The 18584-nt window shown below is 35.0% G+C and overlaps 1 protein-coding gene across 4 annotated transcripts in view; it reads left to right on the forward strand.

Annotated features, from left to right (window-relative positions):
* Nucleotides 1-18584, forward strand: part of LOC135215420 (FAD-dependent oxidoreductase domain-containing protein 2-like) — a 213928-nt gene that overhangs the window by 164684 nt on the left and 30660 nt on the right. For all 4 annotated transcript variants that reach the window (XM_064250033.1, XM_064250035.1, XM_064250031.1 and 1 more), the window contains one exon: nt 12142-12457. In XM_064250033.1, coding sequence (XP_064106103.1) covers nt 12160-12457 — 298 coding nt within the window. In that variant the 5' untranslated portion in view covers nt 12142-12159. The remainder of the gene's footprint in view (nt 1-12141; nt 12458-18584) is intronic.

Consider the following 18584-nt stretch of genomic DNA (forward strand, 5'->3'; position numbering starts at 1 on the left):
TCATACTTTCACAAAACCAGGTGCCGTTACACTCACAATGTTTGTTCAGATTCCACAAAAACATTAAATAATACTTAATAATCTCAAAGAAATATCAAATCTGAAATCTACAGGTTACGAGTGACCATTATACGTTACGTTAATATCAATTATGGCGAGGCAGAGAGAGAGAGATGTGAACGCTTTGAGGTATTAAGCCTGAATGAATTCTCTTCCTTAAGGAAGCTGGGCAGTGGAGATGACACAAAACGTTTTGGGCAATAATTCTTTCTAGAAGCTTCGAAAACTGACGCAACTTTACAGATAAAATGTGAAATCTGCATGTGGTATTCGGCAAAGAGGTATGCGTATGAAACAAGTTATGAACGAGTCAGCTCAATAAAGTCACATTCCCGATCAAGACAGAAATTGAGCGATAATTCAGATTGACATGTATATAAAAACACAACGAAGACTCGAGCTCCCTTAATTTCGAGGTGATGAAAGTAACTGAAACAATTCTAGTTTCGAATGGACAAAGATAATTTCTCTCTCTTTTCGTACTACGTTATATATTCTTTTACATTATGTTATGCGAAATCTGAACACACATTTTAAACTTCCTAATTCTAAGCTAGCTAGGAATCTGGAACATGTTGCACAATTCTACATAACATTTTATACAGTCTAAGAGGGGATATATGCGTTTTGAAAGTAGCAATATATAATAATAATAATAATATATATATATATATATTATTCAAATTTCTCTATACAGTAAATGTTGTTAGATTCTCAGTAGATACAGGAAGAAATCGATCATAATTGCAGCGTTGAAACGTATAAAATTAACAAGCATATGACTTATTTAAATGACACTGGCAGTCGGGACATTTATACCGTCAGTTCTTGTCATATCCTGGTAATACCTGGAGATTAAATACGTATCTTTTGTGATTTTGTCATGATGGTATGTATCGAAGTTATCTTACCTGAAAATAAAAGATGACCTTAACAAGAATGCGTTTTATATATTACATCGCATGTAAATTTTACACACACACACACAGAGAGAGAGAGAGAGAGAGAGAGAGAGAGAGAGAGAGAGAGAGAGAGAGAGGGAGTCTTATTTTTCTATTCTTATTGTTATCATGTAGGGATCAGCAGTTCGTCCCCGGATGGTTTAGATTTCTTATTTTCCCAGCCATGATGTGATTTGCCTGTTTACTACTACTACCCAAGAATGCCATATGTGTGTATTGTATTTTTTTTCCTTCTTTAGGATGAGATCCCATTAAAGTCATCTAAAATGGTTCCTCTGTCTTGCTTTCAAGTTTCTTGTGGTTTATGTGGCTTGTGACATTTAGGAAAATGCCTGTGGTTCAAACCAGTAATCTGGTCATCATGTCTCCACATTACTATCAGGGTCATGGGTGCTTTACAAAACACACTGGGCCATCTCTCCCTTCTCTTTACCACTTCGCTCTCAAGAGTTATGAAATATGGCGAAGCCTTTTTATTTTATTTCATCACATGATTTTCACTTACTGGGGGAGTAAGCCTACAAAGTACTGTTTTGTTGTTGTTGCTGCTGTTGTTCTTGTTGGGGTGGGGGTAGGGGGTGGATAGGAAAGTCCAATAAGGTCTGAAAAGGGGGTTTTGCGTTTAGTTAAAGATACGGGAATTTTAGGATAGGATATTTATGATTTATTTGTTAGATTGAAAGTGTAAAAAATCAATAATGAGCATGATTAAACAGTACAGAAAAATTATTTCTAATAAAATATAGCGTATTCATCTTAATTTTCGTTGGTGAAACAATGCTCTATTTGATAGTAGATTTTAGCACGCACCCTGAGTAAGCTGGATGTCGGATCACGCCCTGTTTATCATTACATGATTTTTTTTATTTTATGCTAAATCGATAAGCTGGTGCAAAACGTCCGAAATTTAAGGTATTGAGGAGCGCGATCAAACATTTACGTTTCATAGATAGAAATATGTTACTGATGGTTCCCTGATCTCAAAACCCAGGGCACCCAACCCAGTAACCCCCCTCCCCCCCCCTCGCCTCTACCCCTCTTACTGCCTTTGTCTTTTATGTGTTTTTCTCGAACCTTGGCTGAAAAATGCCTTTGGAATTTAAATTTTATATCTTCTTTTTTATTTTTTTTTATTTTTTATTATTATTATTATTATTATTATTATTATTATTATTATTATTATTATTATTATTATTATTTCTTTTTGCTCCCGACCAAGTAGGCATCCCGTTACTTCATCTGGGTTCTACAAATTAGCAACTTAATACTGTTGGTTTAATTTAGAATTTGTCTTTTATCTTTTATGAGAACACATTTTACGTTTACCCAGATTTTCCCGCAGGCGCTTTGGTATATTGTATTTCATAAGGTTCTTCAGGGTGTATAACAAATAGAAACAGAAAAGATTGTAAGCTTTTCCCAAAAATTGGAAATTATTAAATAACCTAATATTATGTTATAGAGGACATTTTAAACGAATAGACTTCGTTTCCTTATATTACCAAGCAATATTGTTTTTCATAAAAGTCATTTTCACCGTAATATAAATAAAAGCGCAGCAGGTTTCTCTCTCTCTCTCTCTCTCTCTCTCTCTCTTCTCTCTCTCTCTCTCTCTCTCTCCTCTTCTCTCTCTCTCTCTCTCTCTCTCTCCTCGTAGGTCAGTGGTAAAGTATCTGACTCACAACTTGAGCGACCAGCGTTCGATTCTTGTACCCTAAAATCCAGTGTGATATTGTTGATGTAAACAGTGAATTAGGTACCTAGTTGTTTGTCGATTATTGTTGGTTTTAGGCAAGGAGAGAGAGTAAAAGCAGTCAGCAGAAGAGTGTTCATTATCCCGTCAAAATATGTAACATCCAAACAAGGAGACGACTACTATGAGATTCAGGGCCTCTGTAACACGGTTTTTTCGCAATAACTTTTTATCTATGCATTTCATAATTATAACGCTTATTCAGAATACACATTATATCTACACATAAATTTTGACTGTATTTGCATTACGTAGGTTGAATAAATTTGGTACTTACAATGTAAAAGTTACTATTTTTGAAGACAGGCCAACTTACTCAGAGAAAAGGTTTCGAACGCACTCGTTACGTAACTTATGACAGCATTTCTTCCCTCTTTCTCGATGGATGATTGGCTATGCGTAACAAAGGCTATACCTCTGGCAACAATGACAAACAAATGTAAATACAAGCAAAGCGTTACACCTTTATGAACTCTGAACCTCTCCACTGATAATTGTCATAATGAACAAACCAACAAAATATGTTAATAAATACAAAAACACTTCGATTATTAGTCTAACTCCCAAAATAAGTTTCCTAAGAAATTACAGTCTACTTTATAGGTCACAATCAGATTGACAAGATGTAGGGAATAGATGGTAATTTTTAAAAACATAGTAGACAAGCTTGATTTGATAACTGCTATATCCAATGTGATGCGATTTTTATTTATTGGCTATCTACCTATTTACTGAAAAAAATAGCCGGTACCGTATTTTGGCTTTAAACCTTCACCAATAATCATCGTCAGAATGATAACTTCATGAGGCTCCACCCACTTTGGCCTCGTTATAATTCAGGATAACACTGAAGGCTATCATGGGCATTGTTGGATTAGAAAATTTAACTTCTGGCTATAAAAACTCATTTCTCGAGTTGTTGTAAGAAGTGCTAAATGATCCTCAAGGATCCCAGCAGTTGGCCTAAACGTTTAATTCATGTATATTACTGCTATACTGTGTCGGCACTACTGCTACAGTAGTATTACTACGCTAGCACAGATACCCCACCCACATCTATGTATCGTTCCGCCATTCATAAAGTCTTTGGGTTTCAGAGCCGATGAAACAAGGTGAATGGGTTTCTGTCTAGTGGATGGGCGGCGCAACATTTCGTCAAAAGGTGTTTACTTTGCTTACGTAATGAATGTTTTTCGATTCCTGGCTCGTAATTATTGGCCATGGCGTCGGCTAGATAATTTTTACTCTATAAAAATTAAAACTGTCGGGTTTAGGTTATTGATAATGCTGACAAAATTTGTGTGTGGTTGTGAAATATACATATGTCAACTTTCAGCTACATCCGATGCTTTGACAAGGGGCAAAGTAAAAAAAAAAAAAAAAAAAAAAAAAAAAAAAAAAAAAAAAAAAAAAAAAAAAAAAAAAAAAAAAAAAAAAAAAAAAAAAAAAAAAAAAAAAACGTGTTACAGAGGCCCTGAATTTCATAGTAGGTAATACCTTTCAACATCGCTTCGTAACACAATCGCCTGGGAAGGTTGAAAAACCCTACGGTGATGAGTCGCCGCGTTTCATTTATCAAAACTTTCTATTTAAGATCCGTTACATGAATTTAATTAACAGCGTCCGGTTTCTGAGGTAAATTGCAAAAATACCGTAAAACAGGTTAGGGGAATTTAATTTCCGTCCTCTATACTGCTTCTATTTAGATAATATTTCTGCGAAGGTCTCCCCAGAGATGTCAACCCGCCTCGCCGAAAGACCTCGTGCATTGACCAACCTTTCCAAGGACCTATTTCCTTCGAGTGTGTCATGCAATATATGCACACCACTCATGAGGAATGTCACATGTGAAGCCATCTCCAAGGCACCTTTATATTCTTCCATGTCTTTTCCGTTTACGGTTAACAATTTAAAAAAAATTATTTGTCTTTTTGATGATTTTGTTATACTGAATAAAAGAAAAAAATGGAAATTTCTGTTTAGAAGATAAGATTTTTCAGGTGGATAAGTAAATTTGGTCTCTCTCTCTCTCTCTCTCTCTCTCTCTCTCTCTCTCTCTCTCTCTCTCTCTCTCTCTCCACGTAAATCTGTTTCACACATGCATGATTTGTTGGGGAGATTATATATATATATATATATATATATATATATATATATATATATATATATATATATATATATACATATACATACATACATACATACATACACACACATACACATATACATATACATACTCATACATATAAATACATACGTACATATGTACGTGTGTGTCGTTGCGTATCTGTTTTACCAAACATCTTGCGGGCTATTCAGTTAAATCGTTTAAACAAACAGAGACGAAAAGAAGGATATAGCGCAGTAATTGAAGAATTCCACGGCACCGAAAAATACTTGATAATTGATAACAAGTGTTAAACATAAGAGATAAAATAACGAGAAAGAACAGAAAGAACGCATTAAATAATTTCCTTCTTATGGTTTTAGAACAGGGAATACAAATATTCCTCATAAGAGTTCGAGAGTGTCTCTAATAGCAATTATTGATGAGTGCTTCGAAAATTCCTTTCATGACAGTGAATAAAAATAAAATTATTTTTTTGTGTTGATGCTTTATTTGTCATTGGACGATGCCCATTTTAAATGCAGTGATCGAAGCTAAAGCGGAATATCTGGCATTCCTTTGGCACTGCATGGCCCCACGACCAGTGTTTATATGATGCTTTGAATTTAATTTATGTATATCAGCGCTCGAACAAGACATGATCTTTGTAACAAAAAAATAAAAATCTTCCCGTAGGGTTTTAAGGTATACTTATGATATCCTGTTTCTCAACGACCTATATAATTTGAGACGGGAAGAATACAGAGAGATATATTTATGATATCCTGTATGTCTATATTTGGAGCTATAATAACACCAGTTCTTACAAGAATTTAAAATTAACCGGATGTTACTTTACTGAATGTTGATCCTATTTTGCGAACTTATCTTGTAAAACGTCTGTAACTCGAAGAGGAAATAGAGAGAACTGATCTATTTCGTCTTATTTTACGAACTGGAGGTTCAAAGGACAAACATTGTAGAGAAAGAGGAAACTCGCTGATTGAGGATAAGTAAGATCTCTTTTTCAAATGGACGTAAAAGTCATTCTTCGTGTTTTTCAATCACACCTAACGTTGGGCAGCGAGAAAGGGATGTTATGGTTTCAACTGGATGAAAGTTTCTCTTTTTGGACTGGTCACACTATACCCTTTTATTCACGGGACGATTGACGGTGTCAAGTGCCCTGACATGTCAGTGAAACACTTCTCTTTAATCGGATACCCTGTTCTGAATTTAGTTTTTTGTTGCTGACTTCGTTATTTTTATTTGTTCTAAGTGTCCGTGTAGGGTTGTGTTTGTGTGTGGTTTGATTTGTAAACGTTTCTGCCTGGTTACATGATAAATGCCATTTATTTTTTGACTTGACAATATTTTCATCCCCCCCCCTTTTTTTTGTAATTACAAATGTTATTTATGTAAATAGATTGTAATGTATATATAATATTACAGATTATAAGAACTGTAAATGTATATTTTACAATAAAAGAAAAATATAAATAAAATCAGATAAAGATACCAGACGCTTGCTATACGTCACATACTCTCTGTACAGATTTCGAAATACCATTTTAGCAGTGTCAGTGTTGCCTTAAGTCTTTGGCCATTATCTTTTTAAGAGTTCGAATAGAGTCCTGCCATGAAAAAGAAGACAGGCTGGTGATAATGACGGTAATAACAACAGCGTCATATCCATAATGAAGAAGAAATCGCCAGGGCAAACAAAAGTAATGTCGGTGTATCTTTGTTGAAAAAAAATCGTAATTCGCGCGTGCTATTTGCATATCGCGAGTTTGTTAGTAAAAAAAAGAAATGTCCGTGACGCCATAAGAACTACGCGTCTTTTTTTCGTTTATTTTTTTTTATTTTTTTAATGGTTGCTAGATTTTATTCTTGCTTCACTGAACTGCTTTGTTTTTTTTTTTTTTTTTTTTTTAATCAGGAGCTAGATATTATTCCTGCTTCACAGTGCGTCTATTTTCAAGTCTATCTTTCTATATTTCTCTTTCCCTTCCCTCATCCTCCCCTTATTCTTCAATATCAATTCGTCCTTCGTCGTATTATTAATGCTATTCCCTTCTTCTTCGACCAATTATTATTGTAATTTATTTATGATTTATTCAAAGAACGCGTCGTCCACAAAATAAAAAAGTATATCTCAGGAAAATTTGCAATTTTCTTCCTTATTGTAAGTTAGATATTCAAATAAAAACGCTCGCTGATGCTGTGCTGTCATGGCGCATTAGTTAATTATTCACTGTTCACTGTTCATTACATATTGATGAGGTAGAGTAGTAAAATATGGAACGTCTTGAATGTATAAATTAAGGCAGAATCCACGAAGGAAAGGGAAACGATTGAGGTCAGCAAGGCCTTTCGATTCTTGTCCTTTACAGGACAAGCTGTCGAAAGGCCTTGCAGGACTCCGTCGGTTCTCTTTCCTTCTTGGAATTTGTCTTTATGTATATATATATATATATATATATATATATATTATATATATATATAGTATATATATATATATATATATATATATATATATATATATATATATAGACTTTGGCCTAAATTCTATATTCAATTCAATTCAAGAAGTACTTTGCCTTTTCCAAGGCCGATACTCGAGATTACTCGAGAATTCGAAATTGCTTTCACTACCCGTAACCTTCTCATTGAATTTGGCGTAGATTGGACAATTCATTGTAATCCCCCTTTTACTATCTATTTTTTGTGGGTACAATATAAAACGGGCAGCTTGCGATAACAGGATACGATGTAAGCATTATTGAAACGCAGTTCCTTTATTAAATCTACCTAGAGAAAAAGGTTTTACTCACTCTGCTGTGATGAAATAACACGAATTCCAAGAAAGGATTGGATGTGGTACCCTCATATCTATAGAGACAAAGATGGGTGTCCGTTTTTCTTCTTTCGCTCTACGTCCTTTGATATTCCGATTCGCTCATTTTGGCATCGAACAAGGGAAGAAAGGCATCGCTGTCAACTTTACCTAGAATCCTCGTTTGCCCTTTGTTTCATTTATTTCTCTTTTTAAGAAAAAAAAAAAAGAAAAAAAAAGTATCCGAGTTCAGCATAATGTGGTGTTTGATGTGTCTCTTCTCCCCTGCGATTCTATTCGTCTCTCGTCCGCGTATCCGCAGGTTGAAAGCATCGAATTTTTCTTAATATTGGCATTTGGCATATTTATGCCCTCTGGTGTTAACCGGAAAACCTCTCATACAATCTATACTGTAATTTAGTCTCCTCTTCTGAAGCACATAACAGCGCACGTGCCGGGTTATTTCCGGATAAAAAAGCCTTTTTGATGACTTTCTTTAAACGTCATGCATTATTGCAATTGGCTGCAGAATATGTTGCAAATCGACGTCGTCACATTACCTGTAATGCTAAATTAGGCCAAGTTGGCGAATGTATTTGTTTCTTGAACTATATTTGACCTCATTTATGTGGATTATCCAGGAATCTAACTTTGATACTATAATATGATAATAATATAATATTGCAAGTCTGAAACAAACTTGTGCCAAATAAGATATCAATAATTCTCTTGAACAAAGCACCGTATGCATCACAAATCTGGGTTATAAAATTCAAAACTTTATTCTGCGGATTTGCTGGGTTTTGATTTCCTCTGTATAAAGTGCATCTTCAACTTTATATTGGAAATTGAAGAGACACCGTGAGTGTGGAAACTCCTACAGACTGGTTAAATGTAAACCTCTCCAATTATATGAGTGTGTATTTTTATTCCTAAGTAAAGACTTTTAATGTTTAGAATTTAATTGGAATAAAGTAATGAAAGAGAATTTGATTAATGATACACATAGTATTTAATCACTGTCAGAATTAGGAAAATAAGTAAGAGAAGATATCGAATGATAACCAGCTAGAACGTTTATACTCGTAAGAAGAAGAATTCCGGTGTAATCAAGTGATAAAGAATTTGAAACGCTAAAGAAAACAAAATAACCTTAATTTAATCGTCAGTATGAATAGTTTAGGAATTGCTTCTGCTTTCCCCTGTAACGTTCCAGTTTACACTAAGCATCTTGTGCTTGAGGAGTTTAATGGTGTAAATATCTTAAGAACAACAACAAAATAATAATAATAATAATAATAATAATAATAATTTCCATTCTCTGCAGACTTCATTCTAGAATATTCTTGTGAGTCTTGGTAAAAATAAAGATGAGTGATGTTAGCCTAAGGCTAGCAAGATTCACCTTTCACCTCGCATCACCCATTAAACAGAGACACTGAAACGATATTATAGCAGAGGTCGCCTTTCCCCATTCCCCATTCCCCATTCCCCAATCACTCCGGACGTTTAACAAAGCCTCAGTGAATATCAAGGTGGTCATCTTCGACCCCCCATATTGGCTTTAATATCGGAGATGTTGTTATGGGCTGCCTACAGCGGGAAGGCCTGGATGTTATTGTAGAATAGAGCGTGAAGCGAGCGCCATATTGTTTGCAGAGGACGTGTTCCCTATTCCCAGCCCAGAAGACGGGCGTTTACGAGGGTAATTAGTGTCCGCGTCTGTCGTACATTCATCGTGAGGGTCGTCGTTATTTGATTAGTTTTGCTCTCTCTCTCTCTCTCTCTCTCTCTCTCTCTCTCTCTCTCTCATATCTACAGACTGTTTTTTCTGTCCCGTCCCACTATTAATGTAACAAGTTTTATGTTAAAAAAAAATACAAATTTTATCGAGAAATTAATTTGAAAACTAAAGTTCTATTGTGGAACATTAGTCACATTTTTTATTGCATTTGTAAAATATTTAAATACTAATCTTATCACTGCGTTAGTGCTCCCGTAATACTACAAACCCTTACTCGATCTTCAGATCAAACGAGAAAACGAAAGTTGTAGACCATGGGTATGAGCGCGTTTTTCCCTGGAAGTCCCGAGCCCCTGCGTTGATCGAATACCTGATTGTTAGTTGACTGTTGTGGGTCATTGCCGGAGGCTGAGAAATAAGAAAAGAGAAGAGAATGAAAGCAAACCACATGTGTAAAATATCAGTTTTCATTCGTATTGAAATATCCTTTCCACCACGATGAAGCAGTTTGTCAGATTCTCTCTCTCTCTCTCTCTCTCTCTCTCTCTCTCTCTCTCTCTCTCTCTCTCTCTCTCTCACAGAGTTTTTGATAGACGGAACAAACAGAGGGGTAGTATTTGATGACTATTTTCAAACATACTGAAGACAAAGCCGTTTAGTATTCTAATGAGAAACCACTGCAATTTAACACACACACACACACACACAAATATATATATAAATATATATATATATATATATATATATATATATATATATATATATATATATACATACATTCAGCTAAGTAGCTTCAAACTTACATGGATACTGGATGATTATCTGATAGAGCAAAGATTTCCTTAAGGAACAAGGTAAGGGAACTCAGGTGTACACGTTGCAGTGTTGCCTTGCATTCAAAGATATACGGAACACGGTATTTTATATATATAACGTGTGTGTGTGTGTGTGAGAAATTGCTGTATCTACTGTTAATTTTGTTGCATCGTCAGATCTCTTAACAAAGCATTTCCAGGAAGGTATTGCGAGTCACTACAAAACCACGCACGCCGTTCCAGTAACACCTATTGCCTCTTAACCCAATCCACTTTAGATACATCGCAGGTACGGCCTTCTGATAAATAAAACATTTTAGCCGATGTTCCAGGAATCTGGAATTCTGTGAAGACACCAGGCGGCGTTCCATAGTACAGAAGCGAATCATCTTATAGAAACACTGCCATTCCTGTGAATCTGGAACTACCAGCAATATTTCACCGCAAATAACTTTGAAAGAGCTATTGAGAGGTTAATGGAAGGATGACTATGTGTTGTGGAATGCATGGATGCAATGGAATATCAAATTTAGTCCAAAGACCAAGCGGTGGGATCTAAGAGGTCGCTCGTGGCTGTAAGGGAAATTGAATGTAGAAAAGTTTGAAAGGTGTGATATGAGGTAAACCTCAAAGCATTTGCGCGATGAAACATTTTTGTTAGGAGAGGGTGGATAGCATGATGGAAGAAAGAGAATATGAGTGGAGGTGCAGTAAAAGGACTGAAAAAGATTGCAGCTAGGGGACGAAGTAATGCCTACAGTGCATCGGGTGAGGAACACTGAAAGCGGTACCCCCCGCCGAAGGAATCATTTTATATAACGCAGCCACTCATGTCATTGTGGAACTATTCGCAAGATTTGGATACGAAGAACTTTGAGAGAGCGCTTGAAACTTTATTGGAAATATTACAAGTATTGCGTTCGAAACAATATTTCGTTTTATGTGGTACAAGTCAATTTCTGCAGGCTTTTCTTTTAGAATGTTGGTAACATCATAATTCGCAAATATTTACCATTAAAAAACTAGTCGGAAGTCAAGTATATCATTACCAAAGTTTCATGTATTGGCTGCTGTCGATTTCATTATTATTATTATTATTATTATTATTATTATTATTATTATTATTATTATCATGCCTTGGTTTTATATTCATAACTGGAACCAGCAGATATTTTAACATGACAACTGAGAACCAGTTAAGGAAACTTTAGTATATTAAAATCAGGGAACAGGTCAATAAATAATCAGTCATTAGTTGGAAGTAGTAGTTATCGTTTCTTCAAGTAGGGCGAACTTGATCATCTGTAAATGTTACTGTAATGTAAATCACACATTAAAAAAAAAAAAAAAAAAAAAAAAAAAAAAGGTGTGATCCGACCTCAAGCTTACTCGGAACACATGCAAGATTTTCCCCTCGCCCATAAGTTGTAAACATTATGTTCCTAACTTAGCGTAAATTAAAAAAGTTTTAAAATCTATGGTCAAATAGATCCTTGTTTCACCAATGAAAATTATAATAGATATGCTGTATTTTATTAGAAATAAATATTTTGTACTATTTAACATGGACATTACTTATTTTTAAAATGTTCATTCCTTAAAATTTTCATTCCAATGAATAAATCATTAATATCCTATGCTGAAATTCCTGTATCTTTAGCCCAACGCAAAACACCTTTTTCAGACCTTTGTAGGCTCCTCCATAGACCTTCCCATCACCCATCCCTCCCCTCCCTCCACAACAACAACAAAGTAGCTTGTAGGCTTACTCCCCGAGTAAGCGAAAAAATGTCGCTTCAGCCCACGAAACCATTCCAGCAGCGACTCATCCTCGTCTTTCCCCTCCTCCCCCCATCCGCAGGTGTGTGAGGTGAGGGTTATGGGAGGAGGCAGATGGAGTCCGTCTGATGCTGCCGTCGGCTTCTGCAGCAGGGTCCTCAGCTCCCTCCTCCTCCTCCTGCCCCTTTTCGCGCTGCACCTGCTGTTCGTGATCAGCTGTTCATGCTTCTTGGCGCCTGTGTCCCTCGCCAGCGCAACCACAGCTGCTTCAGCTGCTGCCGCCTCCTCGAACCACCGCTATTGCGTCATCGGGGCTGGGCCTGGCGGTCTGCAGATCGGGTACTTCCTGCAGAAGGCCGGGAGGGATTACATCATCTTCGAAAAGGCTAATTACTCCGGTGAGTATCTTCATTTTGGATATTTTTGTTTTTCTCTATTTTTGGTCCCACAGCCTAATTATATGTGTGTGTATATATGTATGTTTGTATGTATAACTGAATCACGAATGCATATATATACTTATGTACTATGTATGTATACCTGAATCACGAAAAAATGGAACGTGATGCATTACGCAAATAAAGACAGATTCCACGAAGGAAAGAGAAACGACGGAGTTCTGCAAAGACCTTTCTACTTCTTGTCCTTTAACTTAGCAGACCGTGCTCAGTAAAGGACGAGAAGTCGAAAGCCTTTGCAGAATTCCGTTCGTTTCTCTTTCGTTCGGTGAAATTTGCCTCTCCTCGTCGTCTCTCTCCTCTCCCTCTCGCTCCCTCTCTCCTCTCTTTCTCCTCTCTCTCTCTTCTCTCTCTCTCTCTATATATATTATTATATATAATTATAATTATATAATATATAATATATATATATAATTATATTAATTATTTTAAATATATATATATACATACATACTACATTCATACATAAAAATATATATATATATATATAGATATATTTATTATATTTTTTAATATAATAAATATTATATATATATATTATATATATATATATTTAAAATTTTGGTACCTTTTGGGGTTAGAATAGAATTTTAAGGACGTGAGGATATAGAAAAAAAATATGTACATTATATATATATATATATATATATATATATATATATATATATATATATATATATAATTAACCGAGGTTCTAGGTTAACCTGGGAGAATTTGAAGACATTACCAAGAATTACAGATATCTGTCCCTTCCAATTTCAATCTCCTTCGAACTTCTCGCGCCCAGTCGAGTAAAGAGTGTACTACTACTACAGACCTGGACATAAATTACCATTATTTTCATTTTATTCGTTACATCAATACAAATTCCAAGAGTTCCCTCGAGAAAATTCATTATATCTTGAATTACGGCCACGAGACCAAGCATTTCTTCGCGATATGTCGCCGAGGCGTACCAAAAAAAAAATATGAGCATTAATCTCTTGGCCAACTGTAATTGAATATTTAAGATGATTTATTCCTTTCTCGCGAGGCCTAAGTAAAAGGAATCACAGCCACAATGGGATTCTGTAGACATTTTTCTTTTTCTTACTCTGTTGAGGACAGTGTCATTGAAGAAAGTGTCATTTGAGCATGTTGTTATACGAAAAAATTACTACGCATTAATTATATAATTGCGGTAGTGATTTGATGGAACTTGAAGCCAATACAATAAGGGAAATGAGTGTATACATTGTCTCTTCGCTCTTAATGTCACTTGGCATGATAATGTCTAATTTTGTCTTAATAGCTTCAGCGCTGCAGGTAACTAAAATATAGCTCAAACAACACAATTCCTTGCTTATTCTTTCAGTGTTCTGTAGTTTGTTATCCAGGAATTCATGACTGATAGTAATGTAATGCTCGCGGGAATACTATGCAGAATACAATATAATTATATATATATATATATATATATATAATATCATATATATATAATATATCATATATATATATAAATATATATATATATATATATATATATATATACATATATATATATACATATATCTATATATGTATATATATATATATATATATATATATATATATATATATATATATATATATATATATATATCATAGATATCTGTAACACATCTTCATTAAACCGGATAACAGCCATCATAATTCTTTTGGTTAGTATTTTCTTTTTAGTTATTATGGATGCCATATGTTTCCATGGCGTTGCTTTGATTCATTTTACGATAGGCATTATATTATAAGTTTTCATCTTTCTAAGAATACTTGTTACATTCCACATATCTCATATATATATTATATATATGTGTGTGTGTGTTTTTTTTTTTTCTTTTTTTTTTTACCGTATGTAGATGAAAAATGGTTTGCTAGCAGCGTGAGCAGTAATAAGAGATCCTACCCGAGCCTGCTCCTGCTTCTCCATCATAACATTCCGAGTCCGGGATTTTAACTTGAAATTCCGATGGATGACTGGAAATCGATGCAGCCCCATAATTGGGTTCCTCGTCCTTACGGAAGTTTGGCAAATTAGCGAAACAGCGAAGAACGGCTCTTTTAGGAATAAGAGTGTTCGCTGGAGAGAATTTCTCTCTCTCTCTCTCTCTCTCTCTCTCTCTCTCTCTCTCTCTCTCTCCTCTGCTGAAATAATACAGATAGGCAGACATGCCTTAGTTCTTTGGCCCTGCACTATAAGATATCTTAACCTGCGTATTGGCACACTTTTACAGTTTGTGTATACGTAGCAGCAAGATTGTGAAAAAACCAGGGATATCACGAAATCCCCGAAATGTTTCAGGGCATTCGTGAAATCGCCAGTTTTCTCACTAAACTACTATGAAGTCGTGTAAAATCAGACCACTCATGCTGACTAATGCGAAAGAGAAGGTGAATTCAGTCAATGTTTTTTTTATCTATTTAATAATTATAATAATTATAATAATAATAATAAATAATAATAATAATAAAAATAATAATAATAAGAAGAAGAAAAAGAAGAAGAAGAAGAAGAAGAAGAAGAAGAAGGAGTAAAAAGAAGGAAGAAGAAAATTGTAAAAGAAGAAGAAGCAGAAAAAGATCTTTGACAATGTGAAGGACAGACAGAATTTTTTCGTCCGAAACTGACCCTACTACGTCCAGTGTCATTGAGTTTATATCAAGAGAACGTAGACAATCCGCGTCGCTGCTGGAAAGAGAGAGAGAGAGAGAGAGAGGATGGTACGTGGGCGTCGGTAGTTCTGACGCTTAGTGAGTGGGCGGATTTTGGGTTGGCGGTCCGGGTCGCTGTTTTAAGGATTATGAAGAGTGAGTTTGGGGGGTGGGGGGGGTGGGGGGGGGGGCGTTGTGTTCTCTGACGTGGGCGTAAGAAATCACCTGGAATGAATACCGAGAAGGGATGGGCGTTTTTTTAATGGGGAATATTAGATGTCAAATAGCTTGTGTGTTGTGGGCATTGCCTGAGTGGGGTTGGGGCCTCTCTCCTCCTCCCCACCCCTCCGCCTAAATTTTGCCGATGAAAACCAGTTGTAAAATTGTGAAGCAAATAATAACTGATACAGTTCTGTATATATATTCATAAAAAACTGTAGTGGACTAAGATTGCTTTAATGGAATATATAATTGCTTTTTGTATTTAAAAAAAAAATATAAAATCCTGGTAAGTGGTGTTAATGCAAATCGGTGAGAAAATAAATGTTGATTTTGCCGTAAGCTTTTTTTTGTTTTGTTCATAGAAATAAAAATTTTTCTGACGTGTCAGAAAAATTTACGTACTAGAAGATGCGGTAACAGGACATTAGACATACATGTGCTTGGATGTCTATGAATATATATTGCATGACTGTATTTTACATAAATATATATAGTGTACATATGTATATATTCCGAGGTAGAGCGAATTTGATATTAAAGGACATTTGTAGCTTGATGCGAATATATTAATCACGGTGATGTGATAAGACATACAACATACATACATACATACATACTATACAATATATATATATATATATATATATATATATATATATATATGTCTTATCACATCACCGTGATTAATATATTCGCATCAAGCTACAAATGTCCTTTAATATCAAATTCGCTCTACCTCGGAATATATACATATGTACACTATATATATTTATGTAAAATACAGTCATGCAATATATATTCATAGACATCCAAGCACATGTATGTCTAATGTCCTGTTACCGCATCTTCTAGTACGTAAATTTTTCTGACACGTCAGAAAAATTTTTATTTCTATAAACAAAACAAAAAAAAGCTTACGGCAAAATCAACATTTATTTTCTCACCGATTTGCATTAACACTACTTACCAGGATTTTATATTTTTTTTTAAATACAAAAAGCAATTATATATTCCATTAAAGCAATCATAGTCCACTACATTTATATATATATATATGTGTGTGTGTGCGCGCGCGCGCGTGTGCTTGTGTGTGTATAGCATTAGTGTTGCTTTAACATGTATGTACACCATATAAGTTCATCTCATGAATTAGAATATATGTTTTGTTTATTGCATGAGAATTTGAAAATACAGTTTACTGTTTTTAAATACAACCTAGGTAAATGTAGAAAGAGGAGGTCACGGTAAGGTATCTGTTGCTAGAAATATCTTAACAGGAACTGTGCGTTTTTAAAACGAGAGAGAGAGAGAGAGTTTCAGACACGGTAATTCTGGTAAATTTATTTTCCGTGGTAAATTCATTTTCCGTGGATTCAGTCTTGATACAATAATTTTTTTTAACGGACAATGGAAAACGAGAGAGAGACAGACAGACAGAGAGAGAGAGGAGAGAGAGAGAGAGAGAGAGAGAGAGAGAGAGAGAGAAAGTTTCAGACACGGCAATTCGCGTAAATTCATTTTCCGTGGATTCAGTTTTGATACAATAATTTTTTTTTTTCGAGCGGACAATGGAAAAGTTATGTACCGCTGTGGCATCGTCTATGCAAATGCGTTGTTGAATGGGCATGACAAAAGCGTTATATATGCGAGTCACGATCATAATATGTTTTTTATGACAGATGTTGATAACATGTCACAGTGTGTTATTGAAAATGATCTCGCTTAGAAAAAGATCCCGTATTATGCTGCCTTTTTTCCAGTTCTATCTCATAAATAACTGAGGGGGGCCTGCTTGTCCCCTATAGGAGGATAGGGGGCTCTTGACTATTTTTTGAATGGATAATTTTTTTTGGTGGGGGGCGGTTGGGGGCTGGGTAGGATTGCTATATTAGTACCTACACAGATGACCATCTCTCTCTCTCGCTCTTGCTCTCTAAACCATGTTATTGTATGTGAGTGTGTTTATGACTGGATGTGTGTATTTCATTTATGGCACCCGTTTATTGAATGGATCATTCTTTTGGGGGGGTTGGGGGGGCGGGTGAGGATTGCTATATTAGTACCTATACAGATAACCATCTTATTGTATGTGAGTGTTTTATGAAAAAGTTTATATTTCATTTATGGCACCCGTTTATTCCTTCTTCTTATTCCCAGTGTTTGTTAATATTGACGTTTAGAATTATTTCTTTATATCAGAGTTGAACTGCAAATATTTATTAATAATAATGATACAACTATACTTTATTAAAAGTATGCTTGAGAGAGGGTCTACTTCCTAAGTACAATAATAATAATAATAATAATAATAATTAATAATAATAATAATAATAATAATAATAATAATAATGATGGTAATAATGATAATAATTCATGGTGATGATACTGTATGAGAGTCGTAATAATCTATTTTAAAATTAACCAGTATGATTTTGAGAACAGTAATTTTGAAATGGATGATGATAATAAGAGTATGATATCTGCTTACTTATCTTTGTTCCTTTTTGAAATTAAAGTCAGCGCTGAAGTTTCGGAAATTAAATATGTAATGCAGTCTTGACATAAAAATAGAGAATGATTGATGATGCAGGAACATTTTTACATGAAATTTGAAGTATTTACTAGTGTCCGGAATTTTTTTTCACCTCGTTACTGGTTATATACAGACCTGTCTGTTCCATATTTATTATGTCTGCTGCTGGTTAAGGAAAGGAACCTCTGCACATATATATCAGTGTATTGGAACTAATGCTAAAGATGTTTCTGCCATATGTAGATCAATGTATACGTTTATTGGCGCCGCTGACCATTGTACACTCGGCAGATTAGTATATTTCTAGTACCATAGCTGAAAAGTAGTACTAAAATCTTGTGCCAACTACAAGTGGCAGAACGTTGTCTGCCTTTAGAAAGGAGTCTGACATTGAGGGTGACCCTGGCCCCTTCAAGATTTCAAGTCAGATCTAATTACACATTTTAGCTCGTTTTATCTAAATGAAAACACGGATAACCGATGGTTCTTGCTATATGAGATTCATAATTTTTATGTTCAATTACTAGTATCCTAGAGACACATCGACAGTTTTGTGTGTGTGTGTGTGTGTGTGTGTGTGTGTGTGTGTGTGTGTGTGTGTGTGTGAACCTAGACCTATTATAACTGAGATTTCAAAGGGGGGAA

This window comes from Macrobrachium nipponense, chromosome 5, assembly GCF_015104395.2.
Source record: "Macrobrachium nipponense isolate FS-2020 chromosome 5, ASM1510439v2, whole genome shotgun sequence".
Classification (NCBI taxonomy): domain Eukaryota; kingdom Metazoa; phylum Arthropoda; class Malacostraca; order Decapoda; family Palaemonidae; genus Macrobrachium; species Macrobrachium nipponense.